This window comes from Erpetoichthys calabaricus, chromosome 8, assembly GCF_900747795.2.
Source record: "Erpetoichthys calabaricus chromosome 8, fErpCal1.3, whole genome shotgun sequence".
NCBI classification, from domain to species: Eukaryota; Metazoa; Chordata; class Cladistia; order Polypteriformes; family Polypteridae; genus Erpetoichthys; species Erpetoichthys calabaricus.
The window spans coordinates 84,475,079-84,497,084 of NC_041401.2; the positions used below are offsets into that span (position 1 = coordinate 84,475,079).

General features: G+C 35.4%; 1 protein-coding gene across 2 annotated transcripts in view; it reads right to left on the reverse strand.

Moving 5' to 3' along the window:
- LOC114655781 (carbohydrate-responsive element-binding protein) overlaps positions 1 to 22,006 on the reverse strand; it is an 87,055-nt gene that overhangs the window by 42,384 nt on the left and 22,665 nt on the right. For both annotated transcript variants that reach the window (XM_028807007.2, XM_051930815.1), the window contains 2 exons: positions 14,536 to 14,710; positions 13,274 to 13,354 (listed from right to left, as the gene is read on the reverse strand). In XM_028807007.2, the coding sequence (XP_028662840.1) occupies positions 13,274 to 13,354; positions 14,536 to 14,710 (256 nt within the window). The remainder of the gene's footprint in view (positions 1 to 13,273; positions 13,355 to 14,535; positions 14,711 to 22,006) is intronic.

Consider the following 22,006-nt stretch of genomic DNA (forward strand, 5'->3'; position numbering starts at 1 on the left):
TGCACATGTACCTCTATGTGCAGAGATGTCTGCTTTTAGAAATAATCCATAGTTTGTGATGATTCTTCATTAACCCAGGCTTTACATGACACTCCTTGTTATACTGCTTTCCTAGGGAGCGATGGCTACCTGGATAATATTTGGAAGGAGATTTAAGTTAAGTATTTATATTGCAGGCAGGTTTAGCACAGTGACTGATAAGAATTTGATTGCAAACAGCTAAAGTATCATTATTAAAGAAGACAAAATTAAGGTCCTAGCATTTAACAAACAAAGGTTTGATTTAAGAATGCTAAGCATGAGATGCTAAAACAAAGCTCAAATCTAAGTGGTGATTGCAGCCCTATCAATCTACAGAATACAGCTGGACCAATAGCTGAGCAGCAGACTTATACATATCCAAAGACTGCATCAAGTTTGGGCAATTATGTTGATCTTCAAGTATGAAAATCCTGACCACATCCCTGACAATGTCGATGTACTGCACAAATTCCTAACGTAGGAGATGAAGATCTTTTTGTCTTTTATTCTAGATGCCAACCAGCTACAATTGTGCCAAAATAAGAGAAGAAAAAGAACAAAGATCAAACCAATTCAAGAACACAACATAACAGAAAAACAGGGCAGCCAGTCATTCCTAGTTAGTGGAAAACACCGGACAGCATAGCACGCTTTCCTTTACTTATGGAGGAAGCGTTCAATAATATTGTCCCATACAATTACCACTGGCTAGTAGTGCATGGATGTTTACTAGACATGTGATCCTGCCTTGTAGTCAAAAGATTCTTGAGTTTATTATTCACAGAAAATGCATGAAGCCAATCAGCTTCAAACCGCACAATACATCAGCACATACAGTATGGATCACCCTTATAGTATTTCCCAATTGATGGCTTTCTTATTCATCCCTGCCTTGTATGTAAGGTGGAGGGGCCAGTGCTACAGAAGCAAACCAAGACAAAATCAAAGTACACTCTCTTTGCTAACTTTACCAGCACAGTGTGCATTGTACATGTTTGAAAACCTCCCTATATTCTATCTAACACATTTAGTAGTATAAAAAGAACACATCTGTACTGTAATGCGTGAACCTAAAGCATAAATTCTTGTGTTGCAGTAAGTAGATCCTCAGAAAGTGCCGTCACCCAATTAATAGGTAATTAATAATTCTCCTCCAAATGAATCACGTTCAATTATGGTTTATTGTTTCTTTTTTGTTTGTGTTACTTCTGCTTCATGAGGAGGCAGCACCACAAAATTGAACTACATCTTTTTGTTCCTACATTAGTCTTCCACAAAAATGCAGGCATTAATAAGCACTCCAGGGCTGAGGTATTGTGCAATATTTTGCATTTGCACCCCTCATACATTTTTAAAAATTGTTACAATTGCTTTTTGGTAGGAAAGAATAGGCAACAATGATGTTCAATCAATATTTAACATATCACTGATTTTTGTGTATTCAATAAGCAGTAATTTACAAAACCTACTTATGAAATATTTTTTATACAAGATAAACTTTATTTACATATATTATTGTTATTGTTATTATTATGTTAATGTTACTTTCTTTGCTTTTTATATGCTATATATTAAACATCCTTGCTTTTTGCTTTCACTATTATGCTGCATCAGTCTGTTAGAATATTGGCAGGAGAAATGCCAAGAAACATTTTTGTTTCCAGCAAATTGAGACAAAAAGGGGGCAAAGTTCCTAGCTGAAAACTCATTGGTTTATTGTTGTAAAACAATATTATTTTAAAGGTATGAGAAGCGGTAGAACACTCTGCCACTTGAAAACCCCACAACCGCTGAATCCTGCGACACTGATGCAGCACAATGGCTGACCTGCTCTACTCTGAGACTTTCCAATTATAGCTTTATACCCTTTATACTAATCACTCTCCAACAGCTCCTGTAGAAGTTAATGGCTGGGGCGCTGAGAGCACCTTGGCTAACAAGTAAAGAGATAGAAAGAGGCAGAACTATCAGTCTAACCACTGCAGCTGCATTCATTTCATTGAATTCCAATGGAGTCTTCCTGGGAGAGCCTGATGTAGATTATAATGTGAAAGGTTGTTAAATAAAAGGTAAGCATTAACTTGTAGTATTTGTGTTGTAATTGTTTTTTGCTGATGTAGTTAGCACTTTGTTGCCATTTTGGTTTTTGGTGGTCCTGTAAGAACTACCTTTGCACAGTGCATTTCCTAGCAGTGACCCTCTACTGAACAAAGAGCTAATCACTCTATACAGACAGACAAACAAACTTAATTCTTTTTGATATTTTAATCTTCAACTGCTTTTGCCATTTAAACAGTACATCATTCTTTCCATGTGGCAAAGTTATTTTTTTATTTTTAATTTCTTTCTACTGCGGTGGGTTGGCACCCTGCCCGGGATTGGTTCCTGCCTTGTGCCCTGTGTTGGCTGGGATTGGCTTCAGCAGACCCCCGTGACCCTGTGTTTGGATTCAGCAGGTTGGAAAATGGATGGATGGATGGATTTCTTTCTATTTTGATGTTCAATATACTTTCTATATTTCTTCTAATGTGGAATGCAATGTCAATGTTAGTTGAGGTTTTTTTTTAAATATATATACCATGAAAACATTGCTGCTTGCTATAATTACATAATCATACTCCCATTTTATCTAGAAGCGTTAATTGTATTCTCTGAAGTGTTTACAACAGCATAATCTTACCCACTGGATAATTTTGCTCAATACATGCTTATTTACTCAAGCCTGTTCCAAATGCATATTAAATATTCTATATCTTAAAAATATTGCTAGTGAACAAGGTTTTGAGCAGGACATAGGCAGATACTTCAAGAGTGGCTGCTCTTAGCTAAGCCTACCATTCATGTTTCTTATCTGAATTCTACATGTTGAAAAGCCAGAGTACCCATGTCTGGATGGAAAGCTAGGTAATTGCAAGGCACCCTCATACACTTGCCCTCAGTCACTCTTGGGTTAAAATTACAGTTGCAAAATGAGTAAAGCAATACTGTACATATATTTTAAGAATCCACCCTTACCATTTTGAAGTACAGTTTAAAAATTTATCTTTATTCTTTACAGAGTCTTTTATGGTGCTAAAGATTATTGCATGAAACTTTCAAAGAGACATTCTTAAACAAGGAAAGCACCAGTTCTCTTTTTAAAATCACACTTTGAATCACATACAGCATCTTTGTGCTCCAAATCCATCCTAATACTATAAATCACTGTAATAATTAATAATTAAAATACATACTGGACTTTTAATGACTCAGATTATTTGTAGTCCCTAAAATTGCCAAAACTAAATTTCTTTTAGTTTTTGTAGTTATACAAACTCCTTACTTTACTTCATACTTAATATTCTTTATGGTTGTGAAAACAATTACAAATGATTCCTGAAATCCTTACCTTGTGTATAGAAATCCAGATGTCCTTCACAATACTGGTGAAAGGCTAAGTTCATATTTGCTGCTTTTTAATGCATTGCCTCCAACACTTCTCACTTTTATAGTTACAGATGCTGAGCAAAAAATAGATTTCCTGAAGAAAAGACTAACAAAAGAGGAGGTCTTAAAAGCTTTGAGGCACCATGCTGTTTCAGATTTGCATTACATTCACCTAAATCTTTTTCCCCGAACTTCTTAAAACTAGAATTTGTACCATAGAAAAAAACAGAAGCATCAATGACAACTGATTTTTTTAGACAAAGTCTGTATTAAATATACAAGCAAAATGTATAATGAACACAGACACAATTCTGTTTATATAAAGGTTTGTCTTCTGTCTTGCATTTCTAAAACTAGAAATCTTTCTTTGGAGAAGCCTGAAACATAAATGGCAATTAATTCTTTAGAAAAAATATTTTTAAAATATCAAAAGAAAGCAAAATTTATGATAAATGTTGTGGCACATGGCTGGGGGTGGTACCCAGCCGGGACGCCCAGAAGGACAGAAGGAGGGCTTATGCCTCCTCTGGACCACCAGGGGGCGTCCTTATGCCTGGAGGACTTGGGACCCCTGGCACTTCCGCCACACCAGGAAGTGCTGGGGGGAAGAAGAAAATGAGACACCCGGAGTGCTTCCGGAAAGACAGCCGGCACTTCCGCCACACAGGGGCGTGTCAGGGGAAGATTGCCGGGAACCACCTGGAGCACATCCGGATGATTATAAAAGGGGCTGCCTCCCTTCATTCAGGGCTGGAGTCGGGTGGAAGAGGACAAGGTCGGAGACTGAGTGAGAGAGGAGAAAAGGAGGCGGCCTGAAGGCTTACTGTGAACAGAGGCCTGGACTATTGGGGTGACTGATGCTGAGGCACTGGGTTGTGTGCATATTTGGACATTGTACTTAGGGTGAATAAACGTGTGTTGGGACATTAAAATGATGTCTGTCTGTCTGTGTCTGGGCTATTTCCCACAATGTAGAATATAGCTTTTATTCCAAACAATAAAAACCAGGAACAATAAATGGACAAAGCATGAAAAAAGAACAAATAAGAGAAATATGTTAGTATAAATGAGTAATAGAAATATGGTGTTGAAGTTTTCAACTTTAAGGCACATTATTGTGGTTGGTTTTTACTATGGACCTTTATTTATGTGTCACATAATTTACTTATTTTTATGTTTACATTAAAAATATAAATGCTTACCTACTTTTGGTCTATTATAATCAAGTAATGATCTACATATGGTTTAATACATACAGGCCATGCATACAAATTTATGCAGAAGATGTATGCATACATTTTCCAATCAAATTATCCAATTCAAGGTCATAGAAAGCCTATGTCTGCCCTGGCAGCACTGTGCACAAGGTGGAGCCCAACCTTAGAAAGACCACAAATAAAACCTGTTGTGACCGGTTCAGTCTATCAACAAAGTAGGGCACACAAATCTTATTTGTTGTAAGGGGAGTTTTTAGGGGGATAAAACAATAAAAACTGTCAGGACAGAGCTGATACATTAACATCTAGAAATTGGCAACCAAGAAAAAGGACTAAATGAGCTCAAAGTCATATTAAAACAGGGTTAAAGCCACAAGTCACAAAGCCTCTAAAAGAAATTTCCAGAGATACGTTTTTTATCAAGTTAGTCAAAGGGTCTTCCTTTTCATATCATGCACACATATAGCCATGCCTTCTAATGTACTGATGTCCTTCTGATTGTTCAATGTAATGTCTTTTCCTTGTCTTCTTAAAGAGTCAAGGCTGGGGGGCTGTCAAGAGGCAGGGCCTGTTAAAGCCCATTGCGGCACTTCTTGTGTGATTTTGGGCTATACAAAAATAAATTGTATTGTATTGTATTGTACTGATCCCCCCTAGCAAGGCAGAACACCATGATGACCAAAATCCAAAAGTTACTATTTTTGTTCTACATCGCCCTGTTTATATTTTCCCCATTGTTTATCATTTTCCCCAGTCCCGTACCTTTGTCTTCTTTATGTTTTATGTTTTATTTTATCCATTGACCCCTTACCTTTTTTGTGTTTATTTTTTGCAGGGATGTGGCCTCTCATTAAATTACAGCTCTCAGGTTCTGCAATTATTAGGATTACAGTTTTCTGAGAGGGCTACTTAATGTACCAGCTGTAACAGTCATTTTGCTGTAGCATTAGTTGCTTTTGCAAGTTTGCTCCTCCACTTTTTGTTCTTCCTTTTTTCATTCCCTGGATTACTTCTATAATTTTCTAGCTACAATATATTATTTACTGTATTTTTGGTATTATTTTTCATTTTCCTACAACACCATATTTTGGTTCTTTGCTAAGGCAGTTGATAAGCACATGACCCACACTGTGCTGCAGATGACATCATTGTACTGCAGGTATAACACATAGTGGCGCTTGTTGTCATTCAGCTGCACAAAAATAGCAATAAGGAATCACAACCACTAAATTAGCAGAAGCCAGACAAGAGCTCCTCTAAACCTGGGTCACACAGACAAGCCTCACCACAGGCAGCCTAGCCCCAAATTCAAAAGGCAGACTTTGTGGCCTGCACAGGCCCAAAGTGAGGCCCAGGCTTTTAAAGGTCAGAAATCTCAAAATAGTCAATAAAATCCCTTTAGAAGAGATTGTGACTATAAACCTCTGGTCTTTAGGACAAAAACAAATTAAGTTAATTTATTCCATAAGAATATTTTAAATAATTTAAAAAGCAGACAAGACAGGCAAAAATTGATACAAATAATCAAAAAGGTTTTGTATAAAAGGCAAACCAAAGTTATTCCATAATCCAGTAACAGAATCCAATTAAACAGAGCAAAATGACAAAGAAAACCGGAAAATCCAAACAATACACAAGTGATCCCAGTCCTATAAACACTCAATGATACTGTGAAGGACCATATCCAGAATATACTGGGTGTCCATAAAGTCTGTGTGCAATTTAAAATAGTTGTAACTTTGTAAGTATATGGGATAGAAAGAATCTGTAAAAAGGATTAGAAAGAAGAAACACTTACATTTTTTATTGTTCTTGTTAATATTAAACATGTCCACCATCATTACTAATACAAAAGGTAATACAATTCTGTAGTTCTCGGAAAACATTGTCAAGCTGATTTTCAGTAATACCAGCAATCACATCAGTTATCCTAGCTTGCAAGTCTTCTAAAGATCGAGGTTTGGTGGAATAAACATTAGTTTTCATATGTCCCTATAAAAAGAAATCCAATGGAGTCAAATCTGGCGAACATGATGGCCAAGAAAATGGTCCACCTCTTCCAATCCATTTTTTAGGGAATTTCTCATGTAGAAACTGTCTAACATGCAAAGCAAAGAGACAAGGAGCACCATCCTGTTGAAACACTGTGTTCTCTATCAGTCCTAATTGTTAAAGTTGAGGAATAAAGTAATTTTGCAGCATTTCTACATAGCTATCACTATTAAAAACACGCCCTTCAAAAAAGAATGGCCCTATGACTCGATTTTTTCCCAAAGCACACCACACATTAACTTTGGGAGAATTTCTTTCATGTTCAACAGACTCAAGTAGATTTTCAGTTCCCAAAATACAGCAAAAATAAAACTTCTAAAGACAAAAAAAACTACATACATCAAGCTTTCTAATCCTTTATACAAATTCTTTCTAACACATATACTTACAAAGTTACAACTATTTTCAAATTGCACACGGACTTTATGGACACCCTGTTAAGGCTATGGGCTGTCCTTCTGAAGTAATGTCACGTGGATACACCACTTCGGAGTTACAAGCAATAAAACACAATGGATATCAGAAAGAGACATATAAAAACAAAGAATAATAACTTAAAGAAAATATTCATTGTAAAAAGTAATGTAAACAAGAAAGCAACAATATAATTAAAAACAATATTTACAAAACATTTGAAAAACAATAAAAAAGTTACAATAAATAACAACAAACTTGAGCCAGAGATGAAACTCTGGCTGTGTTGTAACAAACTATTCAGTTATTAGGCTTATTCCACAAAGCTTTTGTCTTATTTATGTGTTTGTTCTTTGTATTTATGACTGCTTGATTCTTTTTTTTTGGTCAAAGATTTTTGTTTTCTGTTTCAGCTTTGGTTCCTGATCATATTGACACTATTTTGTTACTTTTCTTTGGGTTATCTCAGATCTGCTTTTTTTAACTGTCCTTTTCCTTTAATCACCTGGTAGAATATTTATTCCCCTTTATGTAAAGTATCAGTACTTAAGTTTTTAGCTTTGAATTCTTTGGCTTAGATAAAAAATTTAGCTCTTTGGGATTTTGAATTTTGAACTGTGAACATCAGGTTCATTTTTCTGTTCCCTGTATTACTTTATTTTTGCATGATTGCTTCTCTAAAATCCATTTTTCTTACTTGATGGAATTTGTTTGTTATTTTTTATAATTACATTGTATAAAGAATTGCCTACATTCATTTTCTCTTTATTTATTATTTCAAGATTATCAATTTGTTTATGCTTTATGAGTTTTTAAAACATGACATCCCTCTTAGAAGATATGACCTTCCCTGACTGGTTAATCATAACATCAACATGCTGAAAAAAATGACATCGTTTTACTGTGTTTAGATGAAAATGTTTAAATGAAAGAATAAAATAAAAGAAATTTTAAATGATAAGCTGCTACAATTTCTATTTAAATCAGGACACTTAACATAATTTCTCAAGTGATATCACATTTTTTCAAAAGGTTATTATCAATATGAAAGCATCTTTGCATAAGGAATAAGCACAAATTCTCTTAGGAGTTTGATTCTTTTTATTTTAACAACTTGACATTTCATCTCCATCTGTACATTTTCTGAATCTGCTTCATCCGGCATCCTGCATATTGTGAGTATAGTGTGAGATTGTTTCCAAATGTTACTTGATTTATACGGCCTCACTGTGAAGTGGATGCACAGGTGACCTAAATGGCCAAACTGAAGAAGTTATTTTCTAAGCTTTGTAAGCAACATTATTGCTATTATAATGGGATAGTGTCATCATTACACTAAAATAGGCTGAAATGTTGAACACTACTAAATTATATAAGATTGTTTCCAATTTTAACCTGCTTTAAACAACTGATTTAATTATTTTCAAGTACAGTTACAGTGAGTCATTGTATAATACAGTGGAAAGATGTCTCAGTGTAAGCCAAAGTCTCAAAATTCCAGTATTAGCAGGAGAAAAAAACTGTCATTTCAAGTTTCTAAGTGCATCTACACTTACATTTATACTTGCACTGTTAAACTTGTGAGGATTTTCTATTTACTCTTGCTGTGTTTCATTTAAAATTGTTAACTCACTCAAGCAAAACACCACTTCAGCAAAAATTTAGAAAAAAGACATGTCAGTCAGCAAAAAGAGAAGGGAGATTTTTTTTCTGTAGTTAGCATCTCTATAGGTTTACATTTATGGGACATATACATACAAGTACCAACTAACATAACATTAACATTCTCAAGCCATCTTAATACAATTCAAATTCATATGGAGCAAAAACTATCTTGGCATTATCAGGTGCAAGGCAGAAGCCAGTCTACTGCAGGGCACTCTCACGTAAATACACACGAGTCCACTTTACCAGCCTAACACATATATGGATGTGGGTGGAAAACAGACACACAGAGAAAGCATGCAAACTCTGTACCGAATGACAATCACAGTACTGAAATGTATGACATTATATTTGTGAGGAATCAGCACTAATTACTGCACCTCCCACAAAGCCTGATAAATTCTAATTGCACAAGGTTGCTTATTTCACATGCATTTTGAAATAAGAGGGCGTGGTGTAAAAGGTACATGGCAGAGAAAAAGCTGACACTACTTACAAAGTAAAGTTGATTTTATAAATTGGGTTAGATCTGCTTAAGAAACAAGAGAATCAATCTGTCCCAGAATTGAAAGGAATGTCATCTGGTGTCCACTTACTCAAGTCAAACTGTATTCTGCTCTAAATATATCCATGGATACCTGATATGCAGTTTTGTTTACTGTAAATTTATTTGCCATCTAAAGCAGTTACAAAGTAGTTGTAATTATATGTTTATTTTCAGCTTATCCAGTGCCTGCAGTGTTTGAGAAATCCTATTTCCGTACAATGTAGCTTATGAAACCATTTTCATAAGATGGTAAATTATCTCAGCCATACATCTTCAGCAATAGGAAAAGTCTGTACCCTGCGTTAAATTCATGGCTACATTTATTCTCTGGGACATGTGCATATGAGGCAGGTTAAACCAATCTTTTCTAGACACTACAGTAGTGGATCGAGTTAAAAAGTCCTGGAAAACAGAGTTAGTCAGGCAAGGAAAAAAGTTATTAATAGTAAGGTTAAATACAAGCAACAGAAGAATGTAAACTGTACTGTAGTTCAAAGAGAAAGAAATGAATAGCAAATACAGTACAAAGGTCAGACAAAGGTGGCACAACATGGACTTTCAAGCCAGAGGTGGCTTCTAAACTGGGTCTTGTATCAGTAACAAGGTCTGTTCAGAAACCACAACATGAAAACAACTGAAAAATTAGTCAAATATTTACTGTACTTGAACAAGTAAATAAAGTTTGATTATACATTTTAAGATATGTTAAACCCAAGTCAAGGTATCTCAGAGTGACTTCCTATACAATTTCCTATGCTTTCCATAGGACTTACTGAAAAATTAGTCAAATATTTACTGTACTTGAACAAGTAAATAAAGTTTGATTATACATTTTAAGATATGTTAAACCCAAGTCAAGGTATCTCAGAGTGACTTCCTATACAATTTCCTATGCTTTCCATAGGACTTACTGAAAAATTAGTCAAATATTTACTGTACTTGAACAAGTAAATAAAGTTTGATTATACATTTTAAGATATGTTAAACCCAAGTCAAGGTATCTCAGAGTGACTTCCTATACAATTTCCTATGCTTTCCATAGGACTTACTGACATTTTAAGATATATTGAATTAATTAAAATATACATAAACATGCCAAATGCATTTTGAAATATCCTAAATTAGACACGAAGTGTTGAAAGAATAAAGAAATTTGAAAAAGTAATTCTGAGATATCTCAGAATGAATTTCATATATCATAAAATGCATGTAAAGTAATTCTGGGATATATGCAGAGGCAATTAGTATAAAAAAAAATTTCCTAAAATGTACAGGAACTTACTTTGAGGCATCTTCATCCCTCATAGTGAATCTGACTTGCTATAGGTTTAAATACTTAACAAACTTAGCTATGCTAACTGCTAAAACTTCTTTAAAATTATAACTCTTTTGTTGATCTGAAATGTGAAGAAGCAAGAGATTCAAAACTGATGTCTAAGTAAAGGTTGTGTTTCATACAAGTCTTACTGACAATAAGAAAAGTATTGTTTTAAATGAATTAGTCATGTGTCTGCTCACACAGACCTTCACATATTCCTCTGTGTTAATGGTTAACTTACCTTTTAGTAGGATGTCATTTGTAAACTTTTGTTGTATTATTTTAAAACTCTAAATGTGACAGATGTTGAGAATTGCTTGTTTCCCTCTGGCACATGCTTTGCTTAGCTTCATCCTTTCTAAGTAATAGATTTGACCTACTTAGCAACAGAACTGGGTTCATCATAAATTCCCAATGTCTAAAATTCCTAATTGGGATATCAATAGATGGAGCTTCACTGCTTAATCATAATAGCCTTCAAAATGCTACAAAATTGCTCACTCTGTCTTTTGGATGTAGAAACCTTAATACATCTTTAAACTTCAAAGGCAGAAGTTATGCTTTTTATTACTTAAAATATAAAAAAATCAGTTAAAGAGGAACAACTCAAAATGTCTTCTGCATATGGCAATTCTTCATTAAATCTGACCTCTGCTAGCAAAATTCATAAAATAATCAAAGTACTCTATTAATAAGGCAGCCCCTGTTTTCTTGTCTTTAATTTTGTGTTACCTATATTTATTACCATATATACTCACATATAAGTCAGGTCTTGAAACCTGGAAAATTGATCATAAAATCAGACCCCAACTTATACGCCCGTTCAAAAATGCGACACTTAATTTTTTATTTTATTTTTTTTACATCTTCTTGCCTCCTCCAATCTCGCATCAGTTTCTCAGACGCATCGAATTTTGTTGCAGCAGCGCAGTTACCAATTTCTTTTGCTACTTCAACAACGTTTAACTTAAAACCAGCTTCACATTTTCTTCTGATCGAACACACCATTGTAGATAAGAGATGCTCCTACGATAAAGGTGTATGAGGGTGTAAGATACAAAAAACACAAATCAGTGCAAACGTTGCTTCAGAACAGGGTATTACTGTGTGGTCACGTAAGCACAATACATAGAAAAAAAGGCAGTGTGCTCCATGGTTACTCTGTCAGGTGGGCGTTAGCATTTCATAATCTCTTGGACCAATAGCGTGAGTTTTGTGCATTTGACTTATATTACTGACATTATAAAATGCCAGAAAATATACGGTAAAATCAAGTCCTGACTTATCCGTGAGTATATACGGTAATTTTACTCCTGTTTGCATTTCTATTAGATTATATACCAGTAAACAAATAAAACAAGGAGTTGAGGATGTAGTCTAAAATAATTCTATATCAAAAACCAAATAAGATAAGCGCAAATAAATTTGGTTTTTGCAAAGCATAGTCAAAAGTTTAGCAAAGAACAAAAAAAAACGCAAAATTATACTGTATTAGGGCTAAAGCTAAAGACACAAAATATAAAAACTGTGAAGGTACACCAATAAATGTGCATATGATTAATAGGTAACTGCAATTACATATTAACTAACAATAGACGTGAGCAGATAAACCTCAGCAATGACAAAGTGCAGATGGAAGGAAGGCCGAAATATATTAATTTCTGATAATGTCTTTTTTTTTTTTACATAAATAAGCAGAAATTATTAAGATTTGTTATTACTACCATTTAATCTAGCAGAGGAAAAATTAGCAGATCTCATGCATGCCTGTCAGAGGGTTGCCTTCCGGACTTGTCATATGTAACCACTACCACCCCAGGAAACCAGGAGGTGCAGTAGCTAACCACTTTGTCTCCCTTTCCATCCACAGCTCTACAAAGATATCCAACTGAGGAGCAACTGACACTGGCCTATCTATTCCACAAGCTATAAAAGGAAGAGGGAATATCATTTGGAAGATGAGCTACCCGCAAGGCCAAGCTCCAACCCTAAAATCTGAGCGCATCTCATTACATCTTTGCCTTAGCCAACACCATATTGTACCTTTTTTGTTAACATTAGCGCCATTGAATGCCTGTTAAATAGGATGGCTTGGTTGGTACCCCAACATTTTGTTTTTACTCCTGTGTTTCTATTAGTCAATGACAAAGAGTTTAAATGGAAAATCTGATCTGATACTGTGATGAATGTATTCTAAAATTAATAACTAAAGTACCAAATGCAAATACCTTATTACATAGTAATGACTTAAGATTAATAATTTAAAAAATCTGAAATTGGAAAGAAACTATATATAAAAGCAATTTAAAATCCATTTTGGTATTAATCTAGGGCATGGAAAAGCTAGTTCATTAATTTGTATGAAGTAGATTTGACTCTGTGTACTTTCATCATGCCACATAACATAGAAAACTTCATAGACCTTAAATATAAAATTCTCAGGGTTTATATGTTAAGTAGCAGAGGTACCAGAGGAACATGACATTCACAAGGATCCCAGCAAGCCACGATTGTCCAGAATATTATATTTAAAACAATTATTTAAATGAATGTTACAGTATAGCCATTAAACATGTTGGAAACAAATTGAGTGTTGGCTATTTGTTTTCTGACCTGATATATCCACAAACTCGTCTACGTTAGGCTGAAGAGGTGTTAGTCCAGGCTGAATGATGTCTGCATTAGTGGCGTAGGCTATAGAGAAAAAGAAAGATAATTCCAAGTAAAGCAAGCAAAAAATTCAAATGGAACCAGTCTATCAATATAATGTGACAAAATAAAGATGAAAAAAAAGCAATTAAAAAAATCTGCATGACATGTATCATTTTCTGAAGTGCTCTGAATTTTTCGTTAGCTAAAAATAAACCAGCTATTTCTGCTCACCTGAACAACAGGTGAGCAGCAAATGGGAAACACTATCTTTGTTTAAATAATAAATAAAATGAGTTTAAAATTAGTCTTTTTAATACTATATGGATGTGAACTGCCATAAAACAAACATTGCCCTGGCTTTGTACTTTTATGCTATACATTGTCTTTACTGTAAGAATGATTTACCACAGTGTTTGGCAAGGCAATGAGAAAATCCAAAGCAGTTAAACTATACATTGAAAACTCCCAAGCTGGAACACATAATACACTATAACAATCACATAATATAAAGACCAACAGAACAGATGACCTACATTAATCTAAGGGAGTTCGTCAGAATATAAAGATGAAGAATAGCATCAACATGGCTTTTGTATTCTTGTCCACACATGTATTTTATAGTATTCTGTTAATTTTATTCTAACATCCTTATTAAACTGACAATATTTTTAGTAAATTAAAGTATCTTTTTTTACTTTTTTCCAGAAAGGTAAATATTTGAGAGTGATATTAGAACATGACACAGAAAGATTCAACATTTATTTAATGCATCAGTGAAATATTTTTTATTTCACTATCTTTGGAATCATTTTAGTGCTTTATCATTGCACCCACAACTGACAGTTAGTAAGTCTGGTTAAATCAATGCAGTTTCAAAGCGGTCATGACAATATTAATTGAATGGCAAGTATACAAAATCTATTGGTGATTTTTCAGTCATGAGAAATTTATTAGTAATCCCTCTGCAGCTCACCCTAATGTAATGATGGTGATTACCGTAAATTAGAAGTAGACAGGCATAACTCCTGTATCTTAGTAATTAAAAAAGACATCCTTTGCGATATACTTATTAAAAACAAGAAGTCCAAAGTATGCACTCATAGGACAGAATCAACTTCTTGATAGACTATTTATTAAAAGAATATATTAATTATGATAGAAATAATAATGACTGTAAAATTAAAGGAGATACAATTCAGAGTATTAAAGACAAAAGCTCTCACTTTTTTCTTGTTCTCCATGAAAGAGCCAGGGGTTCTGTGTCATGGTGAAGAGTGTGTCTGAAATGTCTGATAGGAAACAGTCAAGATCAAATAGGCACTCTCCTTCTTCCATAGGGGAAGGGTCCTGGAGACTTTGTGAGGGCCATTTTTTCACACATTTGCTGTAAATGTCAGCCTGAAATGAATAGGAATTAATGAGAAAACTTTTTGCTCTTTCAGAAATATTTTTTGCAATGAAAGAAAAATTGTTTTAATTATACATTATCCAAAGTTTATGGCAATGATAACAACATTCAGGGCAAAGCTTGGAGTTGCAGGTACTGAATATTTTGGCATCACTGTTACTGTTTTATTACTTACTGTTAGTTTTATTCTTTTTTATTTCATAGTGTATTCTAAACAGTTTTTAAATTTGGCAAAGCCAGAACATTACAGTGGCATTTGACAGATCAATCATATTATAATAACATAATACATACAACCTTTAATTTTAAATTAATTACAGTGAAAGCAATGAAAAAATAAAAATACAAAGAAAAAACAACAGAAGAAAAAAAAGATTTAACCCATATCAATAAGAAAGAGATACAAAGACAGACTCAGGCAAAATGGAAAAAAAGAAACAAAATCCCATTATCTTTTTTTAAGAAATGATAAAACAGTTAATGACATTAGAGAGTCGGTCACAGTCCCAGTGTGCTTATTCTGAAATAGTGTTAATGAATTCTTGCCATATTTTAAAATAAGCTTTAATGACAAAGAAAGGTCCAACGTGATTATTAAAACAGCAGAAAAAGACTGGAAAAGTGGTGTCATGATATCTTTATTCAATTCATGTCAAACTCTAAAAAAAATTCTTGAACTGATTACTTGGAGTGATGATTTAGCATTTTTCAGTTTAAGATCGCATAAGACATCACTTTCTCTTTGAATTATGAGAGATGAATAGGATTCTTTCTTTTAAGTAAGAAGAGTCTTTGTGCAAGAAATGCAGAATAGGATGCCACAATTGAATTTCCCTAACACAATGTTATTCCATCTAGTGTTACTCCAGATATTGCTGTTAGGGGGTTGGGGGTGATTTTAGATCTGAGGAGACATGTAAAATGTTAATCATTTCCAAAACATATGACCTAGTGAGGTGGGCACTTTCTTACAGTGTTCAAAATTCTGATCTTGTCCCAGATACATTTCACACAGTTTTTAACAATTTTTTAGCTTAATTCTTGTATACTTTGTAGAAACTGAAGTGAAATGTACTTTCTAAATAGATGAATTTCATTCCTTGTTGGTAGTACTAGGGTGTTGTATAGTATTAGCCATTATGAATGTAGTGAGAAGTCAAGCAAAATGATGCCTGGGCCTGAGATGCCTGAAAGCTTGCATATTCTAATCTTTTTAGTTAGCCAATAAAAGGTGTCATTTTACTTGACTTCTCACTACATTCCTTGTTGGAAATCCTTTTATAAAGATCATTTCCATGTTTTCAAAATTAGCCAGTATTGCTTTAATATTAGAGATTAGTGGAAGATGAAGAAAATTAGGTATATTATTTTTCACAAAATTTCAATCTTATAAATACAGATTGGCCTGCTTTATTTATGGGTTGGTGTTTCCAGTACCCCTCCACAGAAGTGCAAAAACCACGGGTGCTCATGACTTACTGTATATAAAAGTATAAAGACGACTGCATGCACAAACCAAACGCAAGGGCTGATACAGCAGGAGTAATGGTTGGGTGGGCTTGGGAACGCGGTGCCTCAGCAGAATCAGGTTACATATGTTGTTTCTTGATGGTATTTAGTGGCCAGCGCTGCATACCAGAATTTTAAATGTTTTTTTTCAAGAATATTCAGGATTTCTTTTTTAGAATTTCAAACCGTGGTGGTTCAAAACCACGGATGCCTAACCCACAGTTAGGCCGACTTTATTAAGAAATTAATGTGTTGCTGGGACATTATATTTATGAAATAGAAGTTCAAAAGATGCATGGACATTGTCTCTGGTGATCTCTAAAATACTGGATACCTAGCGATTTCCATATCCTGCATGTTGAATAGGTTAGAGAAGGTTGAAATGTTTGTGTAGTTTATAAATGTGCAGTTTTTAAGAGCGTCTCTGCTTTAAAATATGTTCTGCAGTGGTACCATACATAAGTGAATGTAAAACTATGGGATTTCTGATACTATAAATTGAGGGTAATTAGAATTTGCTACAGCACATACAAAGGCATACAAAAAGGATTTTGCACAATATTTCAGTTTAATGGCTAGTCAAGCAGGTGTGGTTTTATTGACATCTGCCTCCTCTCAAAGTCTTAGAGTATGTACAGTATGTTTGCATCGCAGTAATGGCTGAAAAATTTAGGTGGTGACTTGGTATCTTCTTTAGTTTACTGTAGTTTTGCTTAATGCATGGTTGTTTTGAATTCCAACTAGTTGGAATTAAGCAACTAGTTCCATGCTTTAGCATTGGCGTTAAAAGTTTTTTCCTGACATCATTAGCATCCAGACCTATTTTTGTTTCTTTGTTTTTAAAAAAAAAACTTTTTAATAACAACCCCAAAGAAAGCATGAGAAGTTCTGATGATATAGTTGGAGAATCTAATGCATCACCATCACCCAATGAAAGCATGAGCAAAGACAAGTCACAAAAAAAATTCATTTCTGAGGGAGAAGACTTAGAGCTTTTAGTAAGTAATTAAGAATAAAATCCAGAAGGTTATTTATATCTAGAGGGTTTTGGGGGAGGATTCCTGATTAATTTTTAGTAAATGAAACAGTCACAGAAGTCTCCAATTTCTGTAATATCAACACTAGTAACTGGGTACATTTTTCTCCAGACAAATAATACTGAGCTAGAGTGTGGTGAATTTCAAATTCAGCTTTCTGTAACAGAAAAGTGTTTAATTCGGACCATATGCCTAAGATCAAAAGCTTATGCTCCAGACTCACCACATGAGGGTGCAGTTCCTCCAAAGATAAGAGGCAAGATTCAAGTTCAAGGATTTTTTCCCTGCACACACACAAGGCAAATTACTAGCATTCCCAATTGTGAGGCTGCAAATAAACCTTTATGACCATCCACACATACACAGGGTCATCAACGGTGTGCGAGTTAATATTAAAAAAAAAAAACTTCAGTGCTTATAGGCAAGAATATCATAGTGATTGATTGAATGATAGATTTTTTGCTAAGTAGAGATGTGTTAAACCTCTTGTGGGCATAATAAGATGATGGCATTGGGAAGTCAATGGAATAATCTGAGAGACTGGCCATTTCAAGAGACATATTAAATAAGAAAAGTGAGTCATTTAGAAACAAAAATGTTGTTTAATCTCAAGTGAGAATGGTGCCAAAGGAGAAAAAAGAAAACATTTTAGAAGAGGAAAGGATTTAACAACTGAAAAGAATAAACCAGGTTTAAATAAGAGGTAAATTTGCACAGCGAGTGAGTCAAACTAGGAAAGCACTGAGAGAGTAAGAGGAGTTGACATATTGTCTAACAAAGGATTCAAAAAGGTGTTTACATCCATACCAACAATAATTTCAAAGCCATTCAGATATATCAGCTTGCAACAGAATCTGCCAGCATCGTCTAAGCCCATGACATGTACTTTAAGCTGCAAGTTGTGCCACAGGAGAATAGCCACTCCCTAAATTATTTCTGTAGTTGCTATCTTCCAGTTCAGTTAGTTTAGCATTTAATGATACACCAGACTTTCCAGTGAAATAATCTGGTTATCATTGAGGTAGACTGTTTCCAACAGCATTTTAAACTCAGTTTTGGTTTCTTGTATGTAATTTCTGAATGTGTCAAGCTCAGCCTCTAAGCTCTACTATAGAGATTTGCAAATGGCAGAGATCTGGTCAACCACAAAACTGCCTCAGATTCTCAAAGAGAGCCATATTTGATATGTCAGCATACTCAGGCTCTGAACACAGAGGCTTCTTCATTGTGCTGGATACTTATGAGTGAGACCTTTTTCATCTGGATGCCAACTTTTGATTATACAAGGTGAATAAATAACTTATATAATAGAATTACAGAAAGGATAACATTTATATAATTACGAACAGGCATGTGTGCCCAGAGAACTGTCTCTGAAAGTTAGATTTCTTTATCTAGATTTTCTTTATCTACTGGGTATTTTCATTTCCATGAATGCACAAGTAAGTTAAATTAATTTCGAAATGAATTAATTATCATATATTTTAAACAATAAGAATATCTTTAATAGGGCTGTATATCTGTCAGTGGTGTCTCTGCATTAAAGGTAGGTAGGGTGCTGTCCCATCCATCCACCAGGAGATGGTACTATTGTGCAAAACTTAAATAAGTAGTAAACCTGTCTTGATCATTTAATGTATTGTTAAAATGTTTCTAACCAACTCACCAACAAAAGGGACTCTGCTCTGTTGGACCCTTCAGCAAGGCCCTTAACCTGCAATTGCTGAGCGCTTTGAGTAGTGAGAAAAGCGCTATATAAATGCAAAGAATTATTATTATCTTAGTCATCATGTTTTCCAATATTCATCAATGCCATTTCTCTTCTAGAAAAATACTTTTTGGAGTATGTAAAGTTGTCTTTGAGCCTGATGCCACTAGCCTGCTTCTGAGTTACTTCTTGGGCCGTTCGACCCTGCAGTGTCCTCGACAGAGTTTTATTCATACTTTCACTAGCGCAGCCAGGACATTTCAGTTCCTACTTTGAACTTGAAAGCTAGAGTCCTTTTAAGGCAGACATTCATTGATTTTTGTGAAGGATGCTCTACTTTATGTGGAAACTCAGGGGGCTGGGCCACTTAATGATGCAGCTGAGGGACCATTCTCAGCAGTATTTAAGAAGAAGACAGTTTTAATTATGGCTCCTTTAACACTGAAGTTTGTTCTTTTTGTGCTTTTTGATTGTGGATTTTTGGGTTTGTTCTCAATTTAAGGTACTGATACTGTTTCTTGGATTTGCACTTTCAGTTTGCCTTTATTTTTGGTTTCTTTTTTCCTCTCATCTTCGTTTTTGTACAATACTTTTTGAATTTTCTCAAAAATATTTTCTTAATGGATTTTTATTTATTTTTTTATTTTGGAGTATGAGGTTTTACATAGTTTTTAACTGTCTTCCTTACAATATTTTAACATTTAACCAATTTTTGGATCTGTGTTGGCAGTAAGCCCGTCTGTTTAATGTGAAGTTTGCTCTTTTGCGTTCAGATCTGAGTGTAGTACAGATCTGGCTTTTGATTTCTTGAGGATCACAGTCCATTTTGTATATTGAGCTGACAGGATTACAACAATGCTCAACTCTGTGTACCAATCCAAGCCAGGGCCCTTTCTGAGACTCACTGACATCCACATATCCAGGGTAATGGATTTCAGCAGAGGAGTAGCTCTCTTAATATGCAGGATATAGAAAAGCTGCTTCATTTGGTTGTATCATGCAGAATTGACTACTGTAATACTTTTCTGTTAAGAGTGTTCAGATAATTTCATCTTGAATACATCTTTGTTAATTTGGAATAAAGCAGCAAGGATAAGGACTAGAGTTGAGAAATACAAACAAAGCAAATTTAGCAAAAAAAAAATGATACACTGGTTTTCAGTTAAGTTAGAATGGTTGTTAATACCACTCCATTAACTTATTAATGACTATATAATGATTGTCAGAGAAGAGCAAAAGTTCACAGAGCCTTCATCTGTTATCACCGACAATCATCTTGTCTACATGATTTGTGTCAGCCTACAAATTCTAGAGTAAATAATCATTTTAGCATAGAATACTCTCATTATTGCTGCGCATGAAGCTGTTCATATAGTGTTTCAAATAACTGGTCTAGTTGTTGAAAATGACTGTTGCTTAGTCTTTCCAGTTCTATTTGTTTTGTTTGAGTCTTGCCTTAACACTTGGAGTCACACATATCCTTCAAAGGAACGTCAAACTCAACTTTAGCTCTGCATCATATCACAGTTACATTCACTTCCATTGTAGAATACCTAGGAACAGGCTGAATGACAGTCCCTAAGGACAGAAGGAATTCATGCACATTGGAATTGTATTTTTCTCCTCTTTGTTGCTACCTGACCTTAGATTAATATATTTACCATTGATTCCTATATATATATATATATATAATTCACTAAGCAGCTGACAGAGCACGTATCCATGGGATACGCACAACATAGCCACGGCTGCCAACTCACAGAGCCCCGCTAACACTAAGACCATGGGATACGACGACAACTCACAGAGCCATGCCCACCAACTCTAAGACCATGGGACGAGAACGCCTGCTGACCCGCCCGCCCACCTGACTGACTGTTACCAGCATTCACCGCAATGTACTGGAGTGTAAAACTATCGCAGCTGCTAAGCTTTCAGCCATGTGAGATTGAACAATAACAGGTCTGTGATGCCCTTAGATGTCCGGGGCTGCACGCGCGCTACACTGAATGGATCAACGTGTGTCTACCCGGCGACGAGAGGCGTGGGTAAGCCATTGAACCCCATTCGTGATGGGGACCGGGGCTTGCAATTGTTCCCCATGAACGAGGAATTCCCAGTAAGTGCAGGTCATAAGCTTGCACTGATTAAGTCCCTGCCCTTTGTACACACCGCCCGTCGCTACTACCGATTGGATGGTTTAGTGAGGTCCTCGGATCAGCCCTGCCGCGGTCTCTTGCGGCCTCTGGCGGAGCGCCGAGAAGACGATCGAACTTGACTATCTAGAGGAAGTAAAAGTCGTAATTCCGTAGGTGAACCTGCGGAAGGATCGTTACTGGTTGTGCCAACCCATCATTGGATGGTTAGGACCCGAAACCTCACGGGCCCGCTTCCCCGCCCTCTCACCGGAGAGGCGGAGGGGGCGGAAAGGGCGTCCTCCCTGGGCGTCCTTCCCCTCTCCCCCCGTTCCACCCTCCGCACCTGACCGTCGTCCAGCCCAGTCCCTCACTCTGGGAGGTGGGGGCGCGGCGGCGGTCCTCCATTTTTCAGTCATGGACAATTGTATGTTGCTCTCTCCAGAGTTCCATCTTTTCATTCACTTACAGTCGTATCCTCAAACCCGCCCCATTTGGACAACTGTGTCTTTCAGGAAGTGTTCACCCATCAATACATAATTATGCGGCGTATGCTACGCTGCGGGTTGGCTAGTATGAGATAAAATTGTACAAATCACATTTACTCTCAAGAAAGTTGTTTGCTTTATTAAACCAGCCTCAACCATTTAACATTTTAAGTAAACAACCTGCATCAGTATGTGCATGAGTGTGTGTTTTTGTTGGTTTTGTTCTAAATTATTTTGAATAGTTTTGCTACCATTGGCTGTAATTTTAGATTACAGTAATCCCTCGGTATATCGCGCTTCGACTTTCGCGGCTTCACTCTATCGTGGATTTTATATGTAAGCATATCTAAATATATAACGTGGATTTTTCGTTGCTTCGCGGGTTTCTGCGGACAATGGGTCTTTTTAC